Source organism: Nomascus leucogenys, chromosome 12 (assembly GCF_006542625.1).
Source record: "Nomascus leucogenys isolate Asia chromosome 12, Asia_NLE_v1, whole genome shotgun sequence".
In the NCBI taxonomy this organism is placed as follows: Eukaryota; Metazoa; Chordata; class Mammalia; order Primates; family Hylobatidae; genus Nomascus; species Nomascus leucogenys.
In genome coordinates, this window is record NC_044392.1 from 14,855,055 (window position 1) to 14,881,161 (window position 26,107).

The following is a 26,107-nucleotide window of genomic DNA, read 5'->3' on the forward strand; positions in this document are numbered from 1 at the left end:
TGATTTTATTCTGTCAGCAAACTTTAAAATGGTAGTAATTTTGGCCTTTTTTTTTTTTTTTTTTGAAAGAGTCTTGCTCTGTTGCCCAGGCTGGAGTGCAGTGGTATGATCTCAGCTCACCGCAACCTCTACCTCCCTGGTTCAAGCAATTCCCCTGCCTCAACCTCAGCCTCTCGAGTAGCTGGGATTACAGGTGCACGCCACCACGCCCAGCTAATTTTTTTGTATTTTTAGTAGAGATGGAGTTTCACCATGTTTGCCAGACTGGTCCCAAACTCCTGACCGCAGGCAATCTGCCTGCCTCGGCCTCCCAAAGTGCTGGGATTACAGGCGTGAGCCACCGTGCCCGGCTGTAATTTTGGCCTTTTAAGGTAAAGTATATACTGGAGAAATAGAGAAAACCCAATAAAAGTAGCACACATTTTTAGGCCTTAGCATCTGTGGTAGAATAAAGAATTTCTGTGATCTTTGTTCCAGATGTAGGCAAAGAGCCTCTGAAAACCTTGGAATTTCCTGAAACCTAGGATTGTCTTGTTATACCAGTGAGGTGACTCATAATGGGCCCCTGGATAGTTTCACGATGGGGACTGATCACCAGAAAGACAAACCACATTATTAGAAGGTTGAGATAGAGGCCGGGAGATTGAGTTCAGTCATTTAGCCAATCATTTAATCAATCATGATTATGTAATAAAAATTAAAACTCTGGACAACCTTAAGCTCAGTAGAGCTTCCTGGTTGGTGAACACAGTAGGGTGACACTCCCGGATTCCACAAGGAGAGGGCACAGGATCTCTACTTCCCCTCCCACACCTCACCCTGCCTTTGTGTATCCTTTATAATAAAACTGTAATAATAAGTATAGTGCTTTTCTGAATTCTATTAGTTGTTCTAGTAAATTATTGAATGTGGGAGGGCTGTGAGTACTCCCTAAACTTGTAGCTAGTCAGCCAGGTATGCTGGTGGTCTTGGCCCCTCCCCCTGCCACCCCCACAAAGATTTATGACTGGTGTTGGAAGTGAGGCAGTCTTGTCAAGGACTTTGCTCTTAAACTGTGGGGTCTATGCTAACTCTATATGGATGGCATCAGAGTTTAATTGCAGTATACCCAGTTTGAGGTAGTGTCAGAATAGCATCTTCTGAAAAGTCTGCAGAGCCTGGCCAGTTGGAAAGAATGCTTGTTTATTATATTGTTGCTTGCATTTGGTGGGAATTCATCATTACTTCCCCTTGCATTACAGATGCCTTTTGCCAAAGATTTCCATCACATATGTAGTGGTCTGTTTTTTGCTATTATCCTGGCAACAACTCCATAACTTGGAAACCATTTCTTTTCTCCAACGTTGGCCATATTTGGTAATGTAGAATGTTGAATTGTGAATCAGCTCTAAAAAATCCTAATAAATAAATGAACCTTAAAATTGATAACTTAATAAGTACAGTATTTACCTTATTTATATAAGAACAAAGACTTATCATATGATGCCTTTCATTCTGGTAGGTGTCACCAAGAATTCAATGTAAGACTCAGAAAAAGTCCTTGACTTAGAAGGTGTTGTAAACTAAGCACATTCTGATTTCATTATCATGGCCTTATGGAAGCCCTCATCACTTTTTGTTTGGCTTATCGAAGATACCCCCTAACTCCTTTTCCCTCTCTATTCTGTCCATTCTAAATTTTAGAGTAAGACACTTTTTTTTTTTTCTAGACAAGATCTTACTCTGTTACCCAGGCTGGAGTGCAGTGACATGATCGCAGCTCACTGCAGCCTCTACCTTCCAGGGCTCAAGCAGTCCTCCCACCTCAGCCTCCCAAGTAGCTGGGACTACAGGTGTGCACCACCACACTCAGCTAATTTTTTTTAGTTTTTGTAGAGATAGAGTCTCACTATTTTGCTCAGGCTGGTCTTAAACTCCTGAACTCCAGAAGTTCTCCCACAGTGTTAGGATTACAGGCCCAATTTTCTTTTACAAAATGTGTTCCAAATATGCCAACTTTTTCTGTGCTAACAAGTGATTTTTAGTAGTATGCCCCCTAGGAGATTTGGGGTAACGGGCACAAACACTCTTTTCAGGGCGAAGGTGATATTTTATCATTGAGTGCAAAGGTAGCTACACTTTAAAAGAAATTTGTGCCATGGAAAAAGCAATTTGAAGATGGACGTTTAGAAATGTTACCATCTATATGTGATTTTGGTTGAAAAATGTTATGCCTCCTCTAAAAACTGGTAAGTCTGTCATTTGAAAACATTGGAAATAGAATGTTTCTAATCTTCTAAAAGAAAGGTTCAATTTTTAATCTATTGTTTAAAAATATAAAACTATAATACCTCTTCATTAGGTTCCAAGAAAAATTGCTGACATTATAGAAGATAAAAATTTATCATCCCTTGGAGGGAATTGAAAAACAAGTATCATGATTTAATAAATACAGCCAACAACACACTTCTTCCATCGGGAGCTACATGTCTTTGTGAGGTTTATTTTTTTTTTTTTATTTATTTTTTTTTTGAGACAGAGTCTCACTCTTTCAACTAGGCTACAGTGCAGTGACACAATCATGGCTCACTGCAGCCTTGACCTCCTGGGCTCAAGTGATCTTCCACCTCAGCCTCCCAACTAAGTACGACCATAGATGCACACTACCACACCCAGCTAATAATTTTTTAAATTTTTGTAGAGACAGAGTCCCACCGTGTTGTTGCCCAGGCTGGTCTTGAACTCTTGGCCTCAACTGATCCTCCTGCCTCATCCTCCCAAAGTACTGAGATTACAGGCATGAACCACCACCCCTGACCTATTTTTTATCTGTAATAAAAGCAAGTCAAAATCTAAATTAAAAAACCAAACCACAGAAGGGTTTAGACTTAAGATTTTTAAAAATAAGAGCCATCTGATTAGGCACAGTGGCTCCCACCTATAATCCCAACACTTTGGGAGGCCCCGGGAGGATTGCTGAGCCCAGGAGTTCAAGACTGCAATGAGCTGTGATTGAGCCATTGTACTCCAGCTTGGGTGACAGAGCAAGACCCTGTCTCAGAAAAAAAATCAATAAAAATGAGTAAATGAGTACATAAATATGAGCTATCTTCAATCACATTGCATTCTAAATGAAAAGGTAAAAAATTTTGTACCATGAATATGTAAGGTATTTAATATATTTGTTTTACTTATTTATATTTATTTTTAAACAAATGTTACTGAGATAAAAATGATATACAATATTCAAAGTATAAAATTAGATAACTTTCTCTTTTTTTTGAGACGGAGTTTCACTCTTGTTGCCCAGGCTGAAGTACAGTGGCTTGATCTCAGCTCATTGCAACCTCCGTCTCCCGGGATCAAATGATTTTCCTGCCTCAACCTCCTGAGAAGCTGGGATTACAGGCTCCCGCCACTACATCCTGCTAATTTTTGTATTTTTTTTTTTTTTTAATAGAGACCAGGTTTCACCATGTTGGGCAGGCTAGTCTTGAACTCCTGACCTCAGGTGATCCATCCGCCTCGGCTTCCCAAAGTGCTGGGATTACAGGTGTGAGCCATCGTGCCCAGCCAGCTTTCGACCTATGTATATACATCTGTGCAGCTATCACCATGATCAAAATTGTGAATACATCTGTCATCTCCTAAAGTTTCCCCAGGTCCTTTTGTAATTACTTGCAGGCAACCACTGATGTGCTTTTTGTCACTCGTAGATTACTTTGGATTTTGTAGAATTTTATCTAAATGGAGTTATGTAGTATGTACTGTTTTTTTTTGTCTGGCGTCTTGTCCTCTGTATTTCCATATGAATTTAAAAATCAGATTATCAGACAGGCAGCTGGTATTTTTATTGGGATTGTGCTGAATCTGTAGATCAATTAGGAGTGAATTGACTTCTTAACAATATCAAATCTTTTAACCCATGAATATGCTTTGTTTCTCCACCTATTTAGATAATCTTTAATTTCTCTCAACATGTTTTCTGAAGTTCTTATGCCTCTTTTGTCAAATTTATCACTAGGTGTTCCATATTTTTATGCAATTATAAGTGGTATTATTATTTTTCATTTCTGATTATTTACAGTATGTGTAAATGTAGTTGATTTTGTATATTGATATTTTATCCTGCAGCCTTGCTAACTCTTATTCCAGTAGCTTTATTGTAGATTCTGTTGTATTTTCTGGAGATCCTCATGTTGTCCATGAATAAAGACAACTTGCCTATTCCACTGGGCTGGAACTCCCAGTATAATTTTGAATAGAAATGGTAATCGTAAATATTCTTGCCTTGTTCCTGATCTTAGAGCATTTTGTCTTTACTGTTAACTGTGGCATTAGCTCTAAGTTTGTCATAGAAACCCTTTATCAACTGAAGAATGTGTCCTATTCCTAGTTTGCTAAAAGTTTTTATCAAAAATTATTGTTGAACTTTTGTCAAGTGCATTTTCTATGTCTAATGAGATGATTATATGTTTTTTTCTTGATTAGCCTACTAATGTAGTGACTTATATTGATTGATTTGCAGATTTTAAACCAACTAGAATTCCTGAGATAAACGTTACTTGGTCATGATGTATTTGCTCCCACTTCCCATTATTTAGAGAATGTTTGTGCCGGGCGTGGTGGCTCATGCCTGTAATCCCAGCACTTTGGGAGGCCGAGGCGGGCGGATCATGAGGTCAGGAGATCGAGACCATCCTAGCTAACACGGTGAAACCCCGTCTCTACTAAAAATACAAAAAATTAGCCAGGTGTGGTGGCGGGTGCCTGTAGTCCCAGCTACTTGGGAGGCTGAGGCAGGAGAGTGGAGTGAACCTGGGAGGCGGAGCTTGCAGTGAGCCGAGATTGCGCCATTGCACTCCAGCCTGGGCGACACAGCGAGACTCCATGTCAAAAAAAAAAAAAAAAGAGAATATTCGTTTGTATTAGTCTTTTTGTATGTTGTTGTATTTGATTTGCTGAAATTTTAAGATGTATGCATCTATATTCATAAGGAATATTAGTCTGTAGTCATCTTACAATATCTTTGTCTGGTTTTGGTGTCAGGGTAATGCTGACCTCATAGTTATGAGTTGGGAAGTATTCCCTCCTCTTCAATTTTCTGGAAGTGTGTAGAATTGTTACTACTTCTGTCTTATATGTTTGGCAGAATTCTCCAGTGAAGCCTCTGAAACTAGAATTTGTGGGAAGGTTTTAAATTATAATTTTGTTAATAGATATAGGACTATTTAGGTTATCTGTTACTGAGTGAGCTTTGGTAGTGTATATCTTTCAAAGAATTTTCAGTCTCTTCTAAGTTGTCAAATTAATTGACAAAGTTGTTTATAATAATTGACATAAAGTTGTTCTGATAACTGTAGAATCCATAGAAGTGTCACCTTTCTCATTCTTGATGTTGGTAATTTGTGTTTTGTCTTTTTTTTTCCTGATTAGTCTGTCTATCGTTTTAATTTTATCGATCTCAAAAACCTGTGTATGTTTTTTGTTGGGTTTTTTGGTTTGTTTTTTGAGACAGGGTCTTGCTCTGTCACCCAGGCTGGAGTAGGGTGGCACAAACATGACTCACTGAAGCTTCAACCTCCTGGGCTCAAGCAGTCTTCCCACTTCAGCCTCTCAGGTAGCCAGGACCACAGGCACACCGCCATACCCAGCTAATTTTTAAATTTTTTGTAGAGATGGGGGTTTCATTGTGTTGCCCAGGCTGATCTTGAAGCTCTGAATTCAAGCAGTCCTCTTGCCTTGGCTTCCCAAAGTGCTGGAATTACAAACGTTAGCCACTATGCCTGGCGTTGTGTGTGGTTTTATACATTTTCTCTCTTGTTTTCCAGTGGTTTTTTTTATTAATTGATTTCTACTTTGGTCTTTACGATTACCTTTCTTCTGGGTTTCATTTGCTCCTCTTTTTTAAATTTCTTAAGGTAGAAAGTGAGGTCATTCCTTTTTTTTTTTTTTTTGGTTTGGTGTTTTTTGGTAGAGACCAAGTCTCACTGTGTTGCCCCAACTGATCTTGAACTTTTGGATTCAGGTGGTCCTCCCACCTTGGTCTCCCAAAGTGCTGGGAGTTAGTCTTTCCTTTCTAATATAGTGTAGTGATATAATTTCCTTTCTAATATAATGTAGTGATATAATTTTCCCCCTAAGAACTGCTTTAGTGGTATGACATGTGTTTCCATTTTTATTTAAAGAGACAAGAGTCTTGCTGTGTTGCACAGGCTGTAGTGCAGTAGCCTGATCATAGCTTACTGCATCCTCGACTTCCTGGGCTTAAGCGATCCTCCTGCCTCATCCTCCCAAGTAGCTGGGACCACAGTTGCCTGCCACCACACCCAGCTAATTTATTTTATTTTTTGTAGAGACGTGATCTGGCTATGTTGCCCAGGATGGTCTTGAACTCCTAGCCTCAAGGGATTCCCACACCTTGGCTTCCCAAAGTGCTAGGATTACAGGCATGAGCCAGCACACCCAGCCTCTAATTTCCCTTTTGATTTCTTCTTTGACCCACAAATTATTCAGAAGTATATTGTTTAGTTTATGAATATTTGGGGATTTTCCAGAGATCTTTCTGTTACTGATTTCTACTTCTATTTCATTGTAGTCAGAAAACATATTTTATATGACTTGAATCCTTTTAAAATTTATTGAGTTTTGTTTTATGGCTCAGAATGTGATCTTTCTTAGCAAATGTTCAGTGTTCACCTGAAAAGAATGTATATTACTACTGTTTGGTACTGGTCTATTAAGTGACAGTTATGTCAAGTTTGTTGGTAGTGTTCAAGTATTCTACATCCTCACTAATCTTCTTCCCATTTATTTATTCAATCATTTATATCAGTATGAATAGGTATTTGTTATCTAGATCAGACTGTAATCCATTAATACTTTAGTTTTTTTGCTTAAGTTGTTCCGTTTTGGCCATCAAGGTCCTTTCAGTTGGCTCCTTTTCCCCCTTGACATACATCAATTTGGTGGTTTTTGTTTGGTTGGTTTTGGTTTTGGTTTGTTGTTGTTTTATCCTTTCCTTACTATCTGCGACTATAAGATATTCCAGGCTCATGTTGTATATTTCTGACCCCAGTCCTAGAATCAGCCATTTCTCCAAGAGGTCTGGATTTTTAAATTGGAGAGCAATGTTACAAATCAAGATCTGGGTTCTAGGAATGCTTGTTTCTACTGGAGTGTGCTTTTTCTAGTCCCTCTTAGCTGATTGATCAAAGACATATAGTATTAGTATGTATACTAACCTGTGAATATACACATATCTATAAATATTTTTATATGTAATTGTCTGTATTTATATTAAACATGAATTCTTCTTGATGTCTCTGGCTCCAATTCAATATCACATGGATCATTCTAGCTTCTTCTTCCCTTTGCTGATCTGTAAATTTCCACTCCAACAATGAGAAACCTGGGTCCCATCATCCACCATCCATATACATAAACTACTCAGTTCCAGTATACATGTATAGCAGTATCAAAATTGTTAACCCATACTCCTTGAGAAACAACTTTATCAAGTTGAGTTCAGTACTTACCTGTAGTTCCTTTGATCTTTAGTCTTACTGATTTCATTCATTTCCAAAGTTTCTTAGGTCAGCACTTTTCCTTTCACCCTCTTCAGTGATGTTGTTTCATACATTTGTAATACAGTTAGATTCTCTTGTCATAGTCTGCATTCTTCTCTGGGATCCTCTGATCTCATAATTTTTTTTTTTTTTAATTTGCCTTTAGAGGTGACAAACCAAGGCTTAAATTTTTTTTTCCCTTACATTACTCTCTAGGTTATAAAGTTCTGTATGTTTTGACAAATGCGTAATGTCTTGTATCTGCCACTACAGTATCATACAGAGTAGATTTATTTCCCTAAAATAGTGCACAGTACTTCACCTATTTGTCCCTCATCTTCTCCCCCCGGCACCATTGATTGTTTTACTGTCTCCATAGTTATACCTACCTTTTCCAAAATGTCACATGGTCAGAATCTTATGACATATAGCCTTTCAAATTACTCCACTTTCACTTAGCAATATGCCTTCAAGGTTCCTGTCTTTTCATAGGTTGATAGCTTGTTTATTTTTATCACTAAATAATATTCCATCGTATGGATGTACCACAGTATGTTTATTCATCATCTATTGAAGGACATCTTGGTTGCTTCCAGTTTTGGGCGATCGCGAATAAACTTGCTATACACATTCATGTTCAGGTTTTTGTGTAGACAAGTTTTCAACCCAAGTGAGTACTTATTTAGAGCAATTGCTGAATTGTGTGGGAAGACTGTGTTTAGCTTTTTAGAAACTGCCAAACTGTCTTCCAAAGTGGCTGTACCGTTTTGCATTCCTACTAACAATAACAAGAGTTCCTGTTGTTCCCCATCCTTTTTAGCCATTCTTATAGGTATGTATGAGTATCCAATTGTAGTTTTAATTTGCAATGTCCTATGCCAAATGATGTTGAGAATCTTTTTACATACTTGTTTGCTATCTGTATATCTTCTTTGGTGAGGTGGCTGTTCAGATCTTTTGCTCATTTTTAAAATTGGGTTGTTTGTTTTCTTGTTGAGATTTAAGAGTTCTTTATACATTTGTCTTTTATCAAGTATGTGGGTTTTTTGTTTTGTTCTGTTTTGGGGGTTGGGGGTTGGGACTTGACTTTTCTTGATTGTTTTTGAGACAAGGTCTTGCTCTCTCACCCAGGCTGGAGTTCAGTGGTGCAGTCACAGCCCACTACAGCCCAAGCTCAAATGATCCTCCCACCTCAGCCTCCTAAGTAGCTGAGACCAGGTGCGTTAGGCTGCCACACACAACTAATTTTTAAATTTTTTGTAGAGACAAGATCTCCTTGTATTGTCCAGACTGGTCTTGAACTCCTGGGCTTAAGCAGTCCTCCATCTTCAGCCTCCCAAAGTGCTGGGATTACAGGCATGAGCCACCACGCCCAGCCAAGTATGTGTTTTTTACAGACATTTTCTTCTAGTCTATGGTCTGTCTTTTTCATTCTCTTAACAGTATCTTTTGCAGAAGTTCTTAATTTTAATGCAGTCTAGCTTATTAATGTTTTTTTTCGTGGTTTTGCTTTTGGTTTCATATCCTAAAAATTCATCGCCAAACCCAAGGTCACCTAGATTTTGTCTTACGTTATCATATACAAGTTTTATAGTTTTGTGTTTTACATTTAGGTAAATCTTACATTGGGATCATTTTCATGACCCATTTTGAGTTAATTTTTGTAAAAGGTTGTATCTAGATTCATTTCTTTGCATATGAACATTCAGTTGTTGCAGCACCATTCGTCAATGAGAATATATATTTTCTTCATTGAATTGCCAGTGCTCCTTTGTCATATATCAGTTGACTGTATTTGTATGGGTCTGTTTCTGGAGTCTTTACTTTGTTCTGCTGATTTACGTATCTATTCTTCCACCAGTACCATGTTGTCTTGATCACTATAGCTTTATAGTGAGTCTTGAGGTCAGGTAATATCAGTCCTCTAACCTTATTCTTCTTCAGTATTGTATTGGTTGTTTGGGTTATTTTGCCTTTCCATGTAAACTTTAGAATCAATTTGTCAATATTCACAAACTAACTTGCTTGGATTTTGATTGGGATTGCATTTAATCCATAGATCAAATTGCTTATAATTAACATTTTAGTCATATTGAGTCTTCCATTATGATCATGCAGTGTCTCATTTATTTAGATCTTTGATTTCTTTCATCAGAGTTTCATAATTTACAGTGTATAGATTTTCAGTGCATTTGTTAAATTTATATGTAGGCATTTCAGTTTTTCTGTTAATGGTATTGTGTTTTTAATTTCAAATTCTGATTATTCATTTCTGGTATAAAGGGACACAATTGACTTTTTAATATTAGCGTTATATCCTGCAACCTTGTTGTAATTGCTTATTAGTTACAGGAGTGTTGTTTGTTGATTCTTTAGAATATTCTACATAGACAATCATGTCATCTCTAAACATAAACACCTTTATTTCCTCCTTCCCAATGTATTTACCTTTCATTTCCTTTTCTTGCCTTTTTGGTTTTGTTTTGCTTTTTTATTTATTTATTTTTTTTAGAGATGGGGTCTCACTATGTTGCCCAGGCTGGTCTTTAACTCGTGGGCTCAAGTAATCCCCCCAACTCAGCCTCTGAAAGTGCCAGGATTACAAGTATGAGCCACTGCACCCAGCCATCTTTTCTTACCTTATTGCACTGGCTAAAACTTCCAGTATTATACTGAATAGGACTAGTGAGAGGCCATCCTTGCCTTGTTCCCATTCTTGGAGAAAAAATACCCAGTTTCTCCCCATGAAGTATGATGTTAACAACAAGTATGTCTTCTGTAGATGTTCTTGGTCAAATGAGGAAGTTCTCCTGTATTCCGAGTTTGCTGAGTTTTTATCAAAAAAGTTTTAAATGGGTTTTAGATTTAGTCAAGTGCTTTTTCTGTATCAGTTGATGTGACCATATGCTTTTTCTTCTTTAGTATGTTGATGTGGTAGATAATTGATTTTCAAATGTTGAGCCATCCTTGCATACTTGGAGTAAATTCCATTTGGTGACAGTATGTAACTTTTTTATACATTGTTGGATTTGATATTTCTTATATTGAGAATTTTTGCATCTGTTTTCATAAGAGATATTGGTCTATAATTTTTTTTCTTACAATATTTTTATTTGGTTGTGTAATAGAGTAATACTGGCCCCATGGAATGAGTTAGGAATCATGTTACAATCATCTTTGGTTGGAAGAGATTGTAGAGAATTGGTATCATTTCTTCTATAAGTGTTTGGTAGAATTAATCAGTGAAACATCTGAAACAGGTGCTTTTTTTTGAGATTATTAGTTATTGACTCAGTTTCTTTAATGGAGTCTTTCTTTTTTTAAAATCCAATCTAACAAGTTCTACCTTTTAATTGGGGCATTTAATGTGGTTGTTGATGTGGTTTGTTTATGTCTACCACCTCCCTTTTTCTTTCCTAATTATTCCACCTGTTTTTTTCTCCTTCTGTGATCTTTTGCTGCTTTATTTGGGGTTAAGTGTGTATTTTTATTCCATTTAAGTCCTTTATTGGCTTATAGGCTATAACCCTTTATTGTTTAGTGTTTGCCTTAGCATTTATAGTATATATCTTTAACATATCCCTCATATCAATCTTCAAATAATATTATACCACTTCATATACAGGATAAGAATCTTCCATGTCTCCCCTTCCAGCCTTTATACAGTTGTTTTCAAACTTTTGATCCTCATGTGTTGTAAATCCCACACTATTATTATTTAATAGTAATAATATTATTATTATTTAAACATGTACTGCTTTTTAAAGAGATTTAAATAATAAGAAAATGTCATGCATCTTTTTCCATGTAGTTAAGTTTCCCATTGCTCTTCATTCTTTTGTGCAGATCCATATTTCCACCTGGTATCCTTTGCTTCTGCCTAAAGGACATTTTTAAAACATTTTTTTGTAGTGTGGTTTGCTGTTGATAATTTTATTTAGTTTTTTTGTTTGAAAAAGTATTTATTTTTTACCTCTGTCTTTTAAAAATATTTTTGCTGAGGCCAGGAGCAGTGGCTTATGCCTATAATCCCAGCACTTTGGGAGGCTGAGGCAGTAGGATTGCTTGAGGTCAGGAGTTTGAGACCAGCCTGGCCAACATGGTAAAATACCATCTCCATTAAAAATAGAAAAATTAGCCAGGCATGGTGGTGCATGCCTGTAATCCCAGTTACTTGGGAGGCTGAGGCAGGAGAATCTCTTGAACACAGGAGGCAGAGCTTGCAGTGAGCCAAGGTTGCGCCATTGCACTCCTGCCTGAGCAACAAAACGAGACTCCATCTCAAAAAAAATTTTTTTTTTGCTGGTACAATGACCTCTGACACTAACTACCCCAAATTAGGCCAAACTTTACAAGGGCCCAGTCTGCTACAAAACTGCCCTCACTTTAGACACCAAGCAGAAGTTTGGGGGTTCCCAAGTCACCCATACTTCTGACAAAATGGATACAAATTTGAGGTTTCTTCATACCTCCTGAGTTCAGTAATTCACTATACTTAAGTTTACAATTTTATTGTGGCAAAAAAGATAAAAATCAGGTCCGGCCAAAGAAGACATGTGTAGGACAAGGTCTGGGAGGGTCCCAACACAAAGCTTCCAGTGCCTTCTCCCTGTGAAGTCAGGATGCATCACCCTTCTAGCACATGGATGTATAACAATACATACAAATTATTATTAAGCAGGGAAGCTCACAGGAGCTTTGTGTCCAGAGTGAGCTTTTATTTTATAAGCATGATTGATTGACTCATTGGCCATATGACTGAACTTAATCTCTAGCCCCTCTCCACTTCTGGGAAGTCAGGTTTATGTCAGACTGATAGCAAGTGGCTCAAAGCCCTAATCCTCTTTTTTTTGTTTTTGTTGTTTTTGTTTGTTTGTTTGTTTTTTGTTTTTGTTTTGTTTTGAGACGGAGTCTCACTCTGTCGCCCAGCCAGGCTGGAATGCAGTGGCACGATCTCGGCTCATTGCAGTGAGCCTCCTAGGTTCTAAGCGATTCTCCTGCCTCAGCCTCCCAAGTAGCTGGGATTACAGGCATGTGCCAGCACACCTGGTTAATTTTTGTATTTTTAGTAGAGACGGGGTTTTGCCATGTTGGCCAGACTGGCCTTGAACCCCTGACCTCAGGTGATCTGCCTGCCTCAGCCTCCCAAAGTGCTAGGTGAGTGCTAGCACTCCCTGGTGCTAGGTGAGCCTCAAAGCCCCAACCCTCCAATTACATGGTTGGTCTTTCAGGTGTGGCCAGCCCCCATCCTGAGTTATATCATTAGCATAAAGTATCAGGCCCTATCATGAATAACAAAAGCACTCCTATCACTTGGGAAATTCCAAGGATTTAGAGGCTCCTTCCCAGGAACTGGGGACTAAGGCCAGTCAAATTCTTTACTACACAACAGCTGGGTCTAGAATTCTAGGTTGGCAGGAGAATAGCCATATCTTCCATAATTTTTTTTTTTTTTTTTGAGACAGTCTTGCTTTGTCACCTAGGCTGGAGTGCAGTGGTGCGATCTCGGCTTACTGCAAGCTCCACCTCCTGGGTTCACGCCATTCTCCTGCCTCAGCCTTCCGAATAGCTGGGACTACAGGTGCCCGCCATGACGCCCGGCTAATTTTTTTGTATTTTTTAGTAGAGACAGGGTTTCACTGTGTTAGCCAGGATGGTCTCGATCTCCTGACCTCGTGATCCACCCACATCGGCCTCCCAAAGTGCTGGGATTACAGGCGTGAGCCACCACGCCTGGCCCATATCTTCCATAATTTAAAGATATTGCTCTGCTGTCTTCTTGCATTGTTTCCAATAGAAACAATAGAGAAATCTGCTATAATCCTTGTCTTTGTTCCTCTGTATAACATATCTTCTCACTTTACCCAGCTCCACCAAGCTCTAGCCATTCTTAAGATTTTTCTCTGTTTCTTGAGTTTTGAGCGATTTGACTATGGTATTCTTTGATATACTTCTCTTCTTCTTTCTCATGTTTGGGATTCTTAGAGATTCTTAGATTTGTGATGTTACAAGAAAAACTTGGGATTGCAACATCCCATCTAAACTGAGAAGGAGCCATGAGACCAAAGAATGACTCAGACAAGTGTAACTTGATGAGTAGACAAGTTTATTCAACTTACATACAAGGCACTCCTGGACGGCAGCAGGACAGCTCTAGTGATCCACACTGCCTCCTGTCTCTAAACCGCATTTTTTTGTTTGTTTGTTTTTAGACATGGGGTGTTTTGCCATGTTGCTTAGGCTGGTCTCAGACTCCTGGACTCAAGTGATCGTCCTCCTCAGCCTCCCAAACTAGGATGACAGGCGTGAGCCACTGTACCCGGCTCCCTCTAAACTGCTTTTAAGCTAATTTTCTGGATCTTTGCCTACTGTGTTTGAACAATGATAGCGTTTTTCTTGAGAGATTCTCAGATACTCTCTGGGATGGTTGGCTGGTTCTCAGGGATACCTGCTCCTCAGCTGGTTACCATTGCCATGGGCCTAGCCTTCAGGTTTCAGGCAGTGAACATATGTACCTTTAAGTAATCTGGTAAAGGACCTGTCACACAACATGTGGGTATATGGTTTTTGTCAAATTTGCAAAATTGTCCGCCATTATTTCTTCCTATCTTTTTTCTGTATCCACTGCTCTCCCCTCCCCCTGCTTGAAGTTGTCCTACAGCTCAGTGGTGCTGTTTATTTAGTTTTTTTGCTGCTTTTTTTTTTCCCTCTCGGTGTTAGTTATTTCTGACATATGTGTGTGTTATGTAACCCTAGCTCTACTATGCGCACCTGGAAGATTCTTTGTACCTCTGTAACCAGACCGATCCTTGGAAGTCTAGTCATTGTAGGATGCTCATGTCCAGGCATCTCCTTGTGGCTTTAGCTGGGTGGTTTTGGGAACCAACAAAGGGCATCTGATTTTGCATGTCAAGAATCAAACTGTGGGTATTTGTTAATCTTTGACATGAGATGACACTATCAAAAAAGAATAGAATTTTTTTAAAAAAATAAGCCTTGATACTTCTGAGGAGGCCTGACCCTTATTAAGTCCTGGCTAAGGAAACAGCTACTCAGGATCACTTCCCTTATATCCTGGTGCCCGCTAGCCAGAAGATGGGGAGAGGTCATAACAGATAGCCCTAACACAGAGCATGGAAAACCCAGAGTTCATGCAATGTTGAGAGCAGATCCACTGGATGAAGTTGTATATTTTATGCACCTGGGGGTGAGAAGAACTGAAAATGCCCCTTATTATTTCAACCAAAAACAATACCATTATATAATTGATACAGAGGTGCTGCTGCATAGGGTAGTAGGAGCACTGATTGAGAGGCTGGTTTCTACTAGATCAGTATAAAAAGACATTAAGTGCCATATAAGCCCTATTAGATAGAGATAATGGGAAACAAAGGGGTAGGTTTTTGGCAACTTGGAACATCCATACCCTGTGCAGGAAACATACTATCCAAGAGAAAGCCAGCGCATGTTGAAGTACCAGGCCCCTGGGAGGTAAGCACAGAAGTGAGGAGGTGGACAGGGGTTAGAGGGGAGCCAGCACAGCATGGAGTATGGTGCTTACTTCAACATGGCCTTTTGAGTAGTCATATTAACAACTGCCAACTAGGGGCTCCTACTTACCAGCCCCCAGCTAGAAGATAGCCCAGAGAAGTGTGGCAGGCTTAGGTTTAAGAACCATTGGGAATAATACAAAGGTAAACTTACAGTTTTGTTCAAAGCTTCTGAGCTTTAAGTTAGCAAGTTACAGGGAACACGTGAATACTAATAAGAAATGGCGGTATGCTTTGTAGACTTGGGGGCCTTGATTATGAACTATCTTAAGGTTTAATACTATCCTGAGTCCCTACCTGAGAACTTCTCTTTCCCCTTAAAACACACATGTTCCTGGTTTAGCCCTTGGATACGGTGCGCAGAGATATATATGCAAGAAACTTTTGGATTAGGGGTCCTATTGCACTTTGAGAAAGCATGAACATTTGGCTATACCCTCTGACCGAATGAGCTCTTTAAGCCTTCTGAATGTTGGTTCACTTGACAAGACAGATTGAAGTCTCAGGTGTTCCTAGGAGGGCAGGAAATAGTCAAGTTGCTGCTAGATCTAGAATGGTTGTCTGAGAGACATGGGTTGTTACAGGAAACTTGGGAACAAGGGAGAAAACCTCTGGGCTATGAAACTTTTACAGAAAGAGACTCATTAAACTGATAGTGGCCCTGAGAAAATAACTATATAATTGCCAGTGCTAGGGGAATATTTCTTGCCCGAAAGTCATGTCCACCCTTCTCACAAGCAAACCTCACAGAGTTTCGTTTCTTTTCCCATCCACAGGTAACAGTCCTTTGGACAGCCCCCGGAATTTCTCTCCAAATGCACCTGCTCACTTTTCTTTTGTTCCTGCCCGTAGGTAAGTTGATAGGAAACCTCCTCTGGGACCAGCACATGTGGCACTTGCATGAGTGTTAGTTGAATGTCAGATTCCTCCTTTAAGTGTCACTACTCTTTCAAGTGTATTACCTGAAGCTCCCATCCATCAAAACTCTGTCTTTGCTTTCCTCTCCCAAGTTGTAATGATCGTGTTCTGGTTTTGCTTTGTAGGTGCCCCACGTATTTGTGTTTGAATGTTTAAACAGGAGAGTAGATACTAAGTAAAAGTAGATTTATTTGTATAATTCACTTTTTTTTTTAAGTCCGTAATGTCCTATGGGTATGTTCCAAAGCATTATACTTTCAATTGAGAACTGTCCTAGAGTGATGAATGAGAAAATAAGCTGTCCTCCAGGAAGACCCAAAGTTATACTCTTTGTCCTCTTTAACTCAGCTAGTTTAAAGCAGCTGGAAGGGCCCTTTGTGCCTCTCTCCTTGACTTTGAGCTGGAGTTCCTTTGGGGGTATAAAGAGACTACAGGGACTTCACTTTTCCTTCTATGAATTTAGAAAGATTTGGTGCATACAGAGCCATGCTTACAGTCCTCCTCCCATGTTTCTTCCCTCTTGAGAGTGATAACAAACCTGTCTGTGGCCCGTGGCAGCAATGCTGACAGCTCTGCCTGTGGCTGGAATATCATCAGGCCTTTAGAGAAAGCTGAATGAGATTTATCCATCCAAATCACATACCTGGGCTCTATACACACATGATTTCTTGTCAGAACTTTTCTAAGATTCTTTGCCAGAGTTTATATTTATTTTATTTTATTTTTTAATTTTTAAAATTGTTCTTGGTTAGAGTTAGTCTCTGGTATAAGACTTCCAGGAAAATTATGGTTCCAGATTTGTAACCTTTAATGGATGGAGAATGTAATATAGCCGGAGGCCAGGACAGTTTTAATACTTAGACTACTTTTTTTTTTTTTTTTTTTTTTTTTTTTTTTTTTTTTGAGACGGAGTCTTGCTCTGTCGCCCAGGCTGGAGTGCTGTGGCACGATCTCGGCTCACTGCAAACTCCGCCTCCCGGGTTCACGCCATTCTCCTGCCTCAGCCTCCCGAGTAGCTGGGACTACAGGCGCCCGCCATCACGCCCGGCTAATTTCTTTTTTTGTATTTTTGGTAGAGACGGTGTTCCACCATGTTAGCCAGGATGGTCTCGATCTCCTGACCTCGTGATCCGCCCGCCTTGGCCTCCCAAAGTGCTGGGATTACAGGCATGAGCCACCGCGCCTGGCCTACTTAGACTACTTTTTTAAAAAAGACATATTAGGAAAAGGGGAGGCTCCTGGAAATGGTGTTAACTCACTATTCCAGTGATAACCCAAAATAAATCCATCCTCTTTCCAGGATTCTTTGCAGGTGAAAAGAACATGAACAGATTGGGATAAGTTTGGTGGCTGACTTGGGTTTCCTCCTTCAACCCACTTACCTTATTCAAAACAAATTTTATGCAGGTTTGTTCCATGGGCTCATCTCTCCTACCCTATGGAACTTCCAATTTGTTAAGCAAGGATCCAGATAAGATCACTTACAGTATAAGAATATGCTGGTTTGATGCATTTGTTTGTCCAACCCAGCTGGAAAGACTTATCCCAGACTTCTTGCCTGGACTGTATATAAACTGTACTCTCAGAGTAGGTATGAGCTAGGACACCAAGACCTGTGGCCAGATCCCCATAGGTGGCATTGAGTTATTTCTCATCCATTTGATAAATATTTGCTGAGCACCACCAACTAGAGCCAGGCACACTCAGCTGGGTGCTTAGTTATGTAGTGGTAACAAAATAGACATAGTCCCTACTTCCCTGAAACTCAGGATGTAGGAGAGTCTGTGTACTGGTTGTTTCCTCTGTAAGGAATGCTGTTCCCTCAGATCTTCATTTAGCTAACTCATTCTTATGATTCATAGCTCCTCTTAAATGTCACCTCCTCAGAGAGGCCTTCCCTAAACATTCAATCTAAAGGGGCCTTCTTGTCTTTCTCTATCAAATCATCCAGTTTTATTTTCAAACTAGTACTTTTCAATTCCTGATATTATCTTATTTGCATATTTTCTGTCTCAATTCAACCACAATCAAGTCATCTTTAATAGAGATACCTTAATTTGTTGAAAGCTGTGTCCTGGCAGGAAGACAAATGAGTAGTGGGAGAGAAAGACAAACAAATATACGGTTATAAATTATGACAAGCACCATAGAGGGAAAGAGCATGATGCTGCATGAAAGAACAGGAAGAGGGCCAAGCACAGTGGCTCACGCCTGTAATCCCAGCACTTTGGGAGGCCGAAGCAGGCGGATCACTTGAAGTCAGGAGTTTGAGACCAGCCTGGCCAACATGGTGAAACACCATCTCTACTAAAAATACAAAAATTAGCCGGGCATGGTGGCGCAGGTCTGTAATCCTAGCTACTTGGGAGGCTGAGGCAGGAAAATCACTTGAATCCGGGAGGCAGAGATTGCAGTGAGCCAAGATCATGACACTGCACTCCAGCCTGGGCAACAGAGCGAGACTCCATCTCAAACAAAACAAAACAAAAAAAGAACAGGAAGATACTAAGGCCAAAGAACCTCCACTGGGTGGCCATGTAAAGCCTCTCTGAAGGATGAGAAGCAGCTGCCACCTTAGGTGTGAGGACGCAGGTGTGTGTAGACCATTCCAGGCAGAGGGAACAGCCTGTTCCATTGATACCATGGGTCTGTTTCATTGCCTGGGTTTAGGAGTAGGACCAACTAGGAGGCTTCAGGGCCTGGTTTTTACCACTGAGACCCAAACAGGTCTATGCTAGGTGGCATGACATTTGAGTCATGTGCATGGAACATGGATCTCTGGGCTGTCCTCTTACAGAACATAGTAAGAAAAGCTGCTGGTTATTGGTGGGATGGGGAGAAGTGTTTCAACCCTGCCAAACAGAGTATCAGGAATTGTTTGTTTCTGTGTTACTGGCTGGCGCTTTGGAGGATCACATGGGTTTGCAATGTCAAACAAAAGACAGATTGAATTAAACACTAAGGATAGACCCTTTGGTCCTACAATTTCACTTCAAACTATCACACATTCCTAAACAGAAGGAATGTGCCAAGCTAGACCAAATACCAAGATTCAAAAAGATCACTGTCTCTGGTTCCTTTGGTTCTCACTGTAATGTGTATTTTTTTACTACAGCCATAGCCACAGAGCTGACAGGTAATAGCGGGTATAATGGGGAGAGGGGCTGGGAAACTGCTATGCATGGCCAGACAATATGGTTTGTGATGTTGTGGCTGGTGAAAACTGGTTGTGATGATTCTTCTCTGACTGTGGGTATGAACATTGGGCCTTTCATGTCTTGCAAAGAGGCCCAAAGGGATCTCCCTCTACCTGCTGGAACCAAGGCTCAGAGCTCATATGCTTGGAGGCAGGAATTGCTGAATAGTTCCAAACTTCTGAGCTTAGGGACAAGTCACCCTTATTCCCACAGCGTTGCACAGTCAGGTGACTGCGGTAACCAGATAGAGGAAATAGAGGCATCATGTGGTGGCATTTCTTTCTGACTCTGGTGGCCCCTGCTGTTCATTATACAGAGAAATAGCTGCCATGCAACTAGTTTTCATTTCTATCTAAGGGGAGGAAAACTTACGTGTACAAAAGTGTATTTGACAAGGGTTTGGGAAATCCATCCCTGAGTTATGCTTGTCTCATCTTTGCTGAGCTGTTTCCTGGAACTGACTTGCTTTATTGTGTGGTGCTCCCAGGACCCAGCTCCCTGGACATGTCTGAACCTCAGAGACTAGGTTCCAGCAGAGTTATAGCCTATATGTGCTGCTGCCAGGGTGGCATGAAGTTTGAGTCATGTGCATGTGGCATGGAACCTGCGGCTCACCCCTTACAGAACAGAGTAGAAAAGCTGCTAGGTATTGGTGAGGGTGGGGAGGAGTGCTTCGAAGGGAGAAGCCCCAGCAAGATTTATTCCTTTTTGCTTCTTCCTCTCCCTGTCCCTGCCATAACCATGAAGCCTTGAACAAACCACCCAAATCTCAGGATCTTAGTGCTTTCTCTGTAAATTGTAATATGAACTTATAAAGATCCTCCATTGCTGATAGTCCAAGGTTCTGTGAGTAGCAGCAAAAAAACTTTGTATCTAACTTCAACCAGAGCAGGCTGTACCCTTAAGCTCTACAAAAAAGCATACACCACATCCCACAGTCCAGGCAAAGAATCACACATTCATATTATAAAAGTTTCAAACTAGATCCCTGCTTGATCTTTCCCCTCTACAGTAAAGCAAATAACTGTGGTGGGGTGGGGGGGTGTGTTTTGTTTGTTTGTTTTGATGAGAGCTGTGGGGAGCATCCTCTTGAGAGCTGCAGGAAGCCTCCCCCAAAGTCTCATATACAGCTAAGGGTATGTCACCTCCCTCCTCTTTCATAAAGTTACTGTCACACTTCGACAGACATTCCCAAATATTGGTTTTATAAGTCCTAACAGCTCCTAGGCAGCCTATAACTATTTCCCATTGATTAGCTCAGTTCAGACCCAGATGGTGGCCCACTTCTTCCTGTTGTCAGCCAGTGGCCTGGGGAAGACCAAAGAGCCCTTAACATGGAGCCTTCACAAACGGAAATAGCTGCGTTTCAGTGGCAGTTCTATCTTGTAATGTTGCCTATAGCTGGAATCCTCTGTCATTGTTTCTATGAAAGTAAGTTGAGAGTATGAAAATACATATTCCAAAACCACAGTATTGTATGACAGATGTTCTTCTGTTATACAAAGTTATAGACTATTTTATAGTCAGAGATGTCTGTCTTTGCAGGGAAAACAGCAATAAGCCCTCTGTAGGAGAGAGATATAAAAGCATGTACTGGACTGAGCAGTAATGTCTTAAGGAGGAGCCCTACAGTGAATCAACTGCCCCTAAAATGCTGATGAACAGACAGGCAGGTTGTGGGTCAGGGTGTAGTCCTGTAGAAACTGCCTAATACTTTTTCTTGCATACAGGACTGATGGGCGGCGCTGGTCTTTGGCCTCTTTGCCCTCTTCAGGATACGGAACTAACACTCCTAGCTCCACTGTCTCAGTAAGTAGCCATATCTGTGGCCATACTTCCTTCACCCTGAGGAAGTACTTCTGTTTGGGTTATCTAGTGTTACAAAATGGTTCTCAACTTTTTCTCCAAAGTCAAACTCAAGAGAGGTTGCTGAGAGATGATGTTGGGTGCAACAGAGGGCTGGGGTGCCTTCCCAACCATAGCCAGCTCCATAAGTGCCTTCGGAAAGGATGACCAGTGCCCTCTCTGGGAATCAGTTACTTCTAGTGGAGGCAGAGGAGAGCTTGAGGATGAACTTTTGCTTTGACAGTGAGACCAGATATGGGAACTCCTAAGCACACTTCCCCTACTCCTCCATCCTTATTTCTAGAACTGGAACCAAGAGCAGATCACCTTTCTCATATCTGAAGCACTTGGTAGACTCTCCCCCTCTTTTTCACCTTTTTCTTTCAAAAAAGAAGGGAAGAGTGATTGTTATTTGATATCCAAGTTTGATGCATATGAAACAAAAAGCTGGACCTGTCTCTAAAGTGTTTATTTCTTTTGGAGAATGTTTTAGCCTAAAACACAAGAGCTATACTAATTGCTGCTATGCACAATTGACCCTTAAGTAAGCCCTCACTGAGCAACCTTGTTTTTTTTTTTTTGAAAGAGTGTCACTGTCACCCAGGCTGGAGTGCAGTGGCGCAGTCACGGCTCACTGCAGCTTCGACCTCCCCAGGCTCAGATGATCCTCCCACCTCAGCCTCCTAAGTAGACTGGGACTGCAGGGGCATGCCACCACCCTGTAGCAGGCTAATTTTTTGTAGAGAGGGGGTTTCATCACGTTTCCCAGGCTGGTCCCAAATTTCTAGGCTCAAGCGATCCATCTGCCTTGGCTTCCCAAAGTGCTAGGATTACAGGCGTGAACTACCACACCCAGCTGAGCAACTTTTTATTAAAACCACAGTGACAAGGTTGGCCAACTTTTTCTGTAAAGACCCCAATGTGGAGTAAATGTTTTAGTCTTTGAAGGCCATATAGAAGCAGGCCGTAGACCTGCTGACCCCATCCCCATTATTTGCAGCATTCTTCAGGTCTTCCTTGCTCAGTGTGCCTTTATTCCTGAATCTCGAGCAGGGAAAAGGAGTACATTTCCTCTCCCAACCTAGATATTACTATCACATTAATCCAAAGATGTCACTGGTCTTTGGCAACTGTTAAGTTTAAGATCTCTCTCTATTAAACATCCCCTTTCCCGGGCCAGGCGCGGTGGCTCACACCTGTAATCCCAGCACTTTGGGAGGCTGAGGCAGGCTGATCACAAGGTCAGGAGATCGAGACCATCGTGGCTAACATGGTGAAACCCCATCTCTACTAAAAATACAAAAAATTATCTGGGCGTGGTGGCACGCGCCTGTAGTCCCAGCGTCTCAGGAGGCTGAGGCAGGAGAATCGCTTGAACCCAGGAGGTGGAAATTGCAGTGAGCCGAGATCACGCCACTGCACTCCAGCCTGCGTGACAGAGCAAGACTCTCTCTCAAAAAAAAAAAAAAAATCCCCTTTCCCGTAACTCTTTACTCAAGCAAGTGATTTTTTTAGAACCAAGGTAAGTCTCATCTATGTGTAAATATCCCTTTTCTGCAAATTTTAATAGACTTAACTCATTGCTCCAGCTTATTAGGATTCTTTAAAACACCAGTTTTGCCCACTGTAGTTTACATTGCCTCACTAGTTTCATGTTAGCTATAACTGGTAAGAATACTTTTTGCAACTTTGATCCAAATCATTTATTAAAATGTGGCCAAGAAATAACCCTGTGGAGACATCTCACTAGCTGTTTATAACTTCATGTATTACAGCATTCTATGCGAGAAAATGTGCACTGTTAGCCAAAAAGAAATGCTGATTTCTCACTTGTTTATTGAACCTGTGACAACAGAGTTATCTCAGTGTGGTGCTTTAGCTTTGATTCTTAAGTGGATTTAGATATTTAAACCTTGGCTCTGGAAGCGGTAGCTCAGGCCTATAATCTCAGCACTTTGAGAGGTCAAAGCAGGAGTTCCAAAAGACCAGCCTGAACAACACAGCAAGACCCTGTCACTTAAAAAAAAAATAGCTGGACATGGTGGCATGCACCTGCAGTTTCAGCTGCTTGGGAGGCTGAGGCATGAGGATCACTTGAGCCCAGAAGTTTGAGGCAGCAGTGAGCTATGATAATGCCACTGCACTCCATCCAGGACAACAGAACAGAATCCTGTCTCTGAAAAAACAAACAGGCTGGGCGCAGTGGCTCACGCCTGTAATCCCAGCACTTTGGGAGGCCAAGACGGGCGGATCACCTGAGGTCGGGAGTTCCAGACCAGCCTGACCAACGTGGAGAAACCCCATCTTTATTAAAAATACAAAATTACCCGGGCATGGTGGCACATGCCTGTAATCTCAACTACTCAGGAGGCTGAGGCAGGAGAGTCACTTGAACCCGGGAGGTGGAGGTTGTAGTGAGCCAAGATCGTGCCATTGCACTCCAGCCTGGGCAACAAGAGCGAAACTCTGTCTCAAAAAAAAAACAAACAAAAAAAACCCAGATCATTGATCAGTTTGGTAAATAGAACTTGGGCTGACAGTGTTCGACTTGCCTGTCCTCTTTGTCAGTCTTGTCAGGTAATGGGGGGGAGTTCCCTGATCCTGGGGCTGAATGGGTGCTTCAGCATTAGCTATGCCTGTAGAAGTCCTGTGATAGCCGAGCACCCTCCCTCAGACGGCCTGTTGAGATTGGCAGTGCTGTTGTGAGGATTCCTCAGTCACTGAGCCATGTTTAGAATTCATGAGTGTTTTCAGGTCAAGCCTAATCTTCAGGTCCAGATGTAAAAGTAATTTTCTTCCCTGCTGGATTTTCTTGCCTGCTGGACACGAGGCCATAGTTGGTCTGCAGGCTATAGTTTGCTAAACCCTGGCATAATACATTGGCCAGCTTGAGTGAGTCTGGGCGCAGCCTTCACAGCCGCAGCAAAGGCACTTCTCCTCCAGACAACGGCCAAAAGGAAACATCGCTGAGCTGCCCCCAGGGTGGGCTCTCTCAAGATTGTGGAAGGGAGAACTTAAGGGGATGTTATTTGCAGCTGGGTACACCTAAAACATGTCCCAAGTGAGGAAGCATGATTTATTAACTACTTTTGCAGTTCTAAAATTCCATGAAAGTCTGGGCCCAACTCCCTGCACAACCCTTGAAGGACTCCAGTATATTGAATTCCTCAGGGCTGAGGGCTCTGAAGGGCTGGAGAAAAACAGGATCAAGCACAGGCAAGGCTAAGGGAGTAGGGGAAAGAAGACCTGCTTTGGGTTTATAGTGACTGGGAAGTTCCCTGACCATTTTCAGTCCTTCCCCATTCTTGGACTGCTCTGGGACATGTCTTTAATGCCACTTCTTAATGTTTTCCCTTCTAGTCATCATGCTCCTCACAGGAAAAGCTGCATCAGTTGCCTTTCCAGCCTACAGCTGATGAGCTGCACTTTTTGACGAAGCATTTCAGCACAGAGAGCGTACCAGATGAGGAAGGACGGCAGTCCCCAGCCATGCGGCCTCGCTCCCGGAGCCTCAGGTGAGGGTGCTGTCTGCCCACTGTCCCAGTGCATGTGGATTTCAGCTTGTTTGCATAGGACAGAGGTGGGCACACTTATGCTATAAAGGGCCAAGACAGTAAATATTTTTAGGCTTTATAGGCCATATATCTCTGTCACATTCCTCAATTCTGCTGTTGTAGTATGAAAGTATCCACAAATAATATATAAACTTTATTTACCAAAAAAAAAAAAAAAAAAAAAAAAAAGTAGCAGGCCATAGTTAGTCTGCAGGCTGTAGTTTGCTAACCCCTGGCATAATACATTGGCCAGCTTGAGTGAGTCGAGTTCAACAAAGCCCAAGCTATTTTTGGCTTCAGGTACAGCTCAATCCATCACCCCAGGAGGTATTTAACAATACTGTCAAGTGGTCCCTCTCTTTTTCTGTTTAAAGGTAGTTAGCAGCAGAAATATACTTTAGATTACATCCAGTAAAAGGAGAACAATGGTATCATCAATTCTGATCGTTATCAGGCTCCAGAACCCATTGGCCCTGGGTGTATGATCTAGGCCAGCTAAAAAAGTTGCTGCTGAAGACAGGTTGCTGGCACGGAGAAGAAGCCCATTTCAAAAGCAGAATTAAATGTCCATTTGAATATGTCTTTATTCTGTGAATCACCTGGGCACATCTTCATCAAACCAGACTAACCTTAACAGCTGCTGATTAATTTTCGCTTCTCTTCGGCGTTAGCTGGTAAATCAGTGCCAGAATTTTAGGTTAAGGAAGGTGATGGAGATTAAAATGAACATGACTTTAATGACCGAGCTCAGTTTTGCAGGGTCCCTAAGAAGTAATTAATTGGCTAAGATGTGCAGGGTAGGATCCCAGAGGAGCAGCAGTTCCTCCTAGAAAGAATCCCCTCAGGTAATGCTGGCACTGCACCAGGAGTGACAGGGAGTAAGCTGGGCCAGACCACAATGATTGGTTCAGGTTCAGAGATTGATGAAGATGGTATCTGAGGCTTCAGTGCAAAGGATCAAGCATACAAACGAGCAGGTGTGAATCTCCAGTGCCTTTCTCTGTGTCACAGAGGAACACCTGAGTCTTGGTGTTCTCAACAACCCATAGACAGAGAAGGGTACCTTTTAGGCCAGTTGAGATTGAGAGGCCCACGGTGATGCTCAGAGAAATCCCTGCTATATTACTCTTAAATCCTTGGTAATGTGCAGCAGTACAGCAGGCAAAACATGGCACATTCCAGGGAAGAAAGAGTGGGACAGTTGTGAACCTAGCACATCTTGGATCATGTGTCACAGGCAGTAAACTGGGCAAGACCCACATATCCACTCAACTGTGTGGCTCCAACTTGGAAATTTTTTAAGGAGATATAACAACACATGAGCCAGACGGGAAGATTTAAGTTATCAGGGAAGATAATAAATTAAGGCAGAAAACATATCAGCTGCCTTCAGTAAATGACCCAGACGTATAACTCACAACAGTCTGGACTGGCCTCATTCATCCCCAAGTTAGGTCCATGGCTGCAGCTAGTTTGGAAAAAAATGTACGTGTGCA

At 41.3% G+C, this 26,107-nt stretch overlaps 1 protein-coding gene across 9 annotated transcripts in view; it reads left to right on the forward strand.

The window, feature by feature from the left end:
- The window catches only part of MAST2 (microtubule associated serine/threonine kinase 2), a 229,155-nt gene that overhangs the window by 178,825 nt on the left and 24,223 nt on the right, over positions 1-26,107 (forward strand). For 6 of the 9 annotated variants that reach the window (XM_030823812.1, XM_030823814.1, XM_030823816.1 and 3 more), the window contains 4 exons: positions 15,874-15,949; positions 19,131-19,151; positions 20,943-21,021; positions 24,418-24,572. In XM_030823812.1, the coding sequence (XP_030679672.1) occupies positions 15,874-15,949; positions 19,131-19,151; positions 20,943-21,021; positions 24,418-24,572 (331 nt within the window). The remainder of the gene's footprint in view (positions 1-15,873; positions 15,950-19,130; positions 19,152-20,942; positions 21,022-24,417; positions 24,573-26,107) is intronic. The other 3 variants (XM_030823815.1, XM_030823818.1, XM_030823819.1) reach the window with 1 other exon arrangement.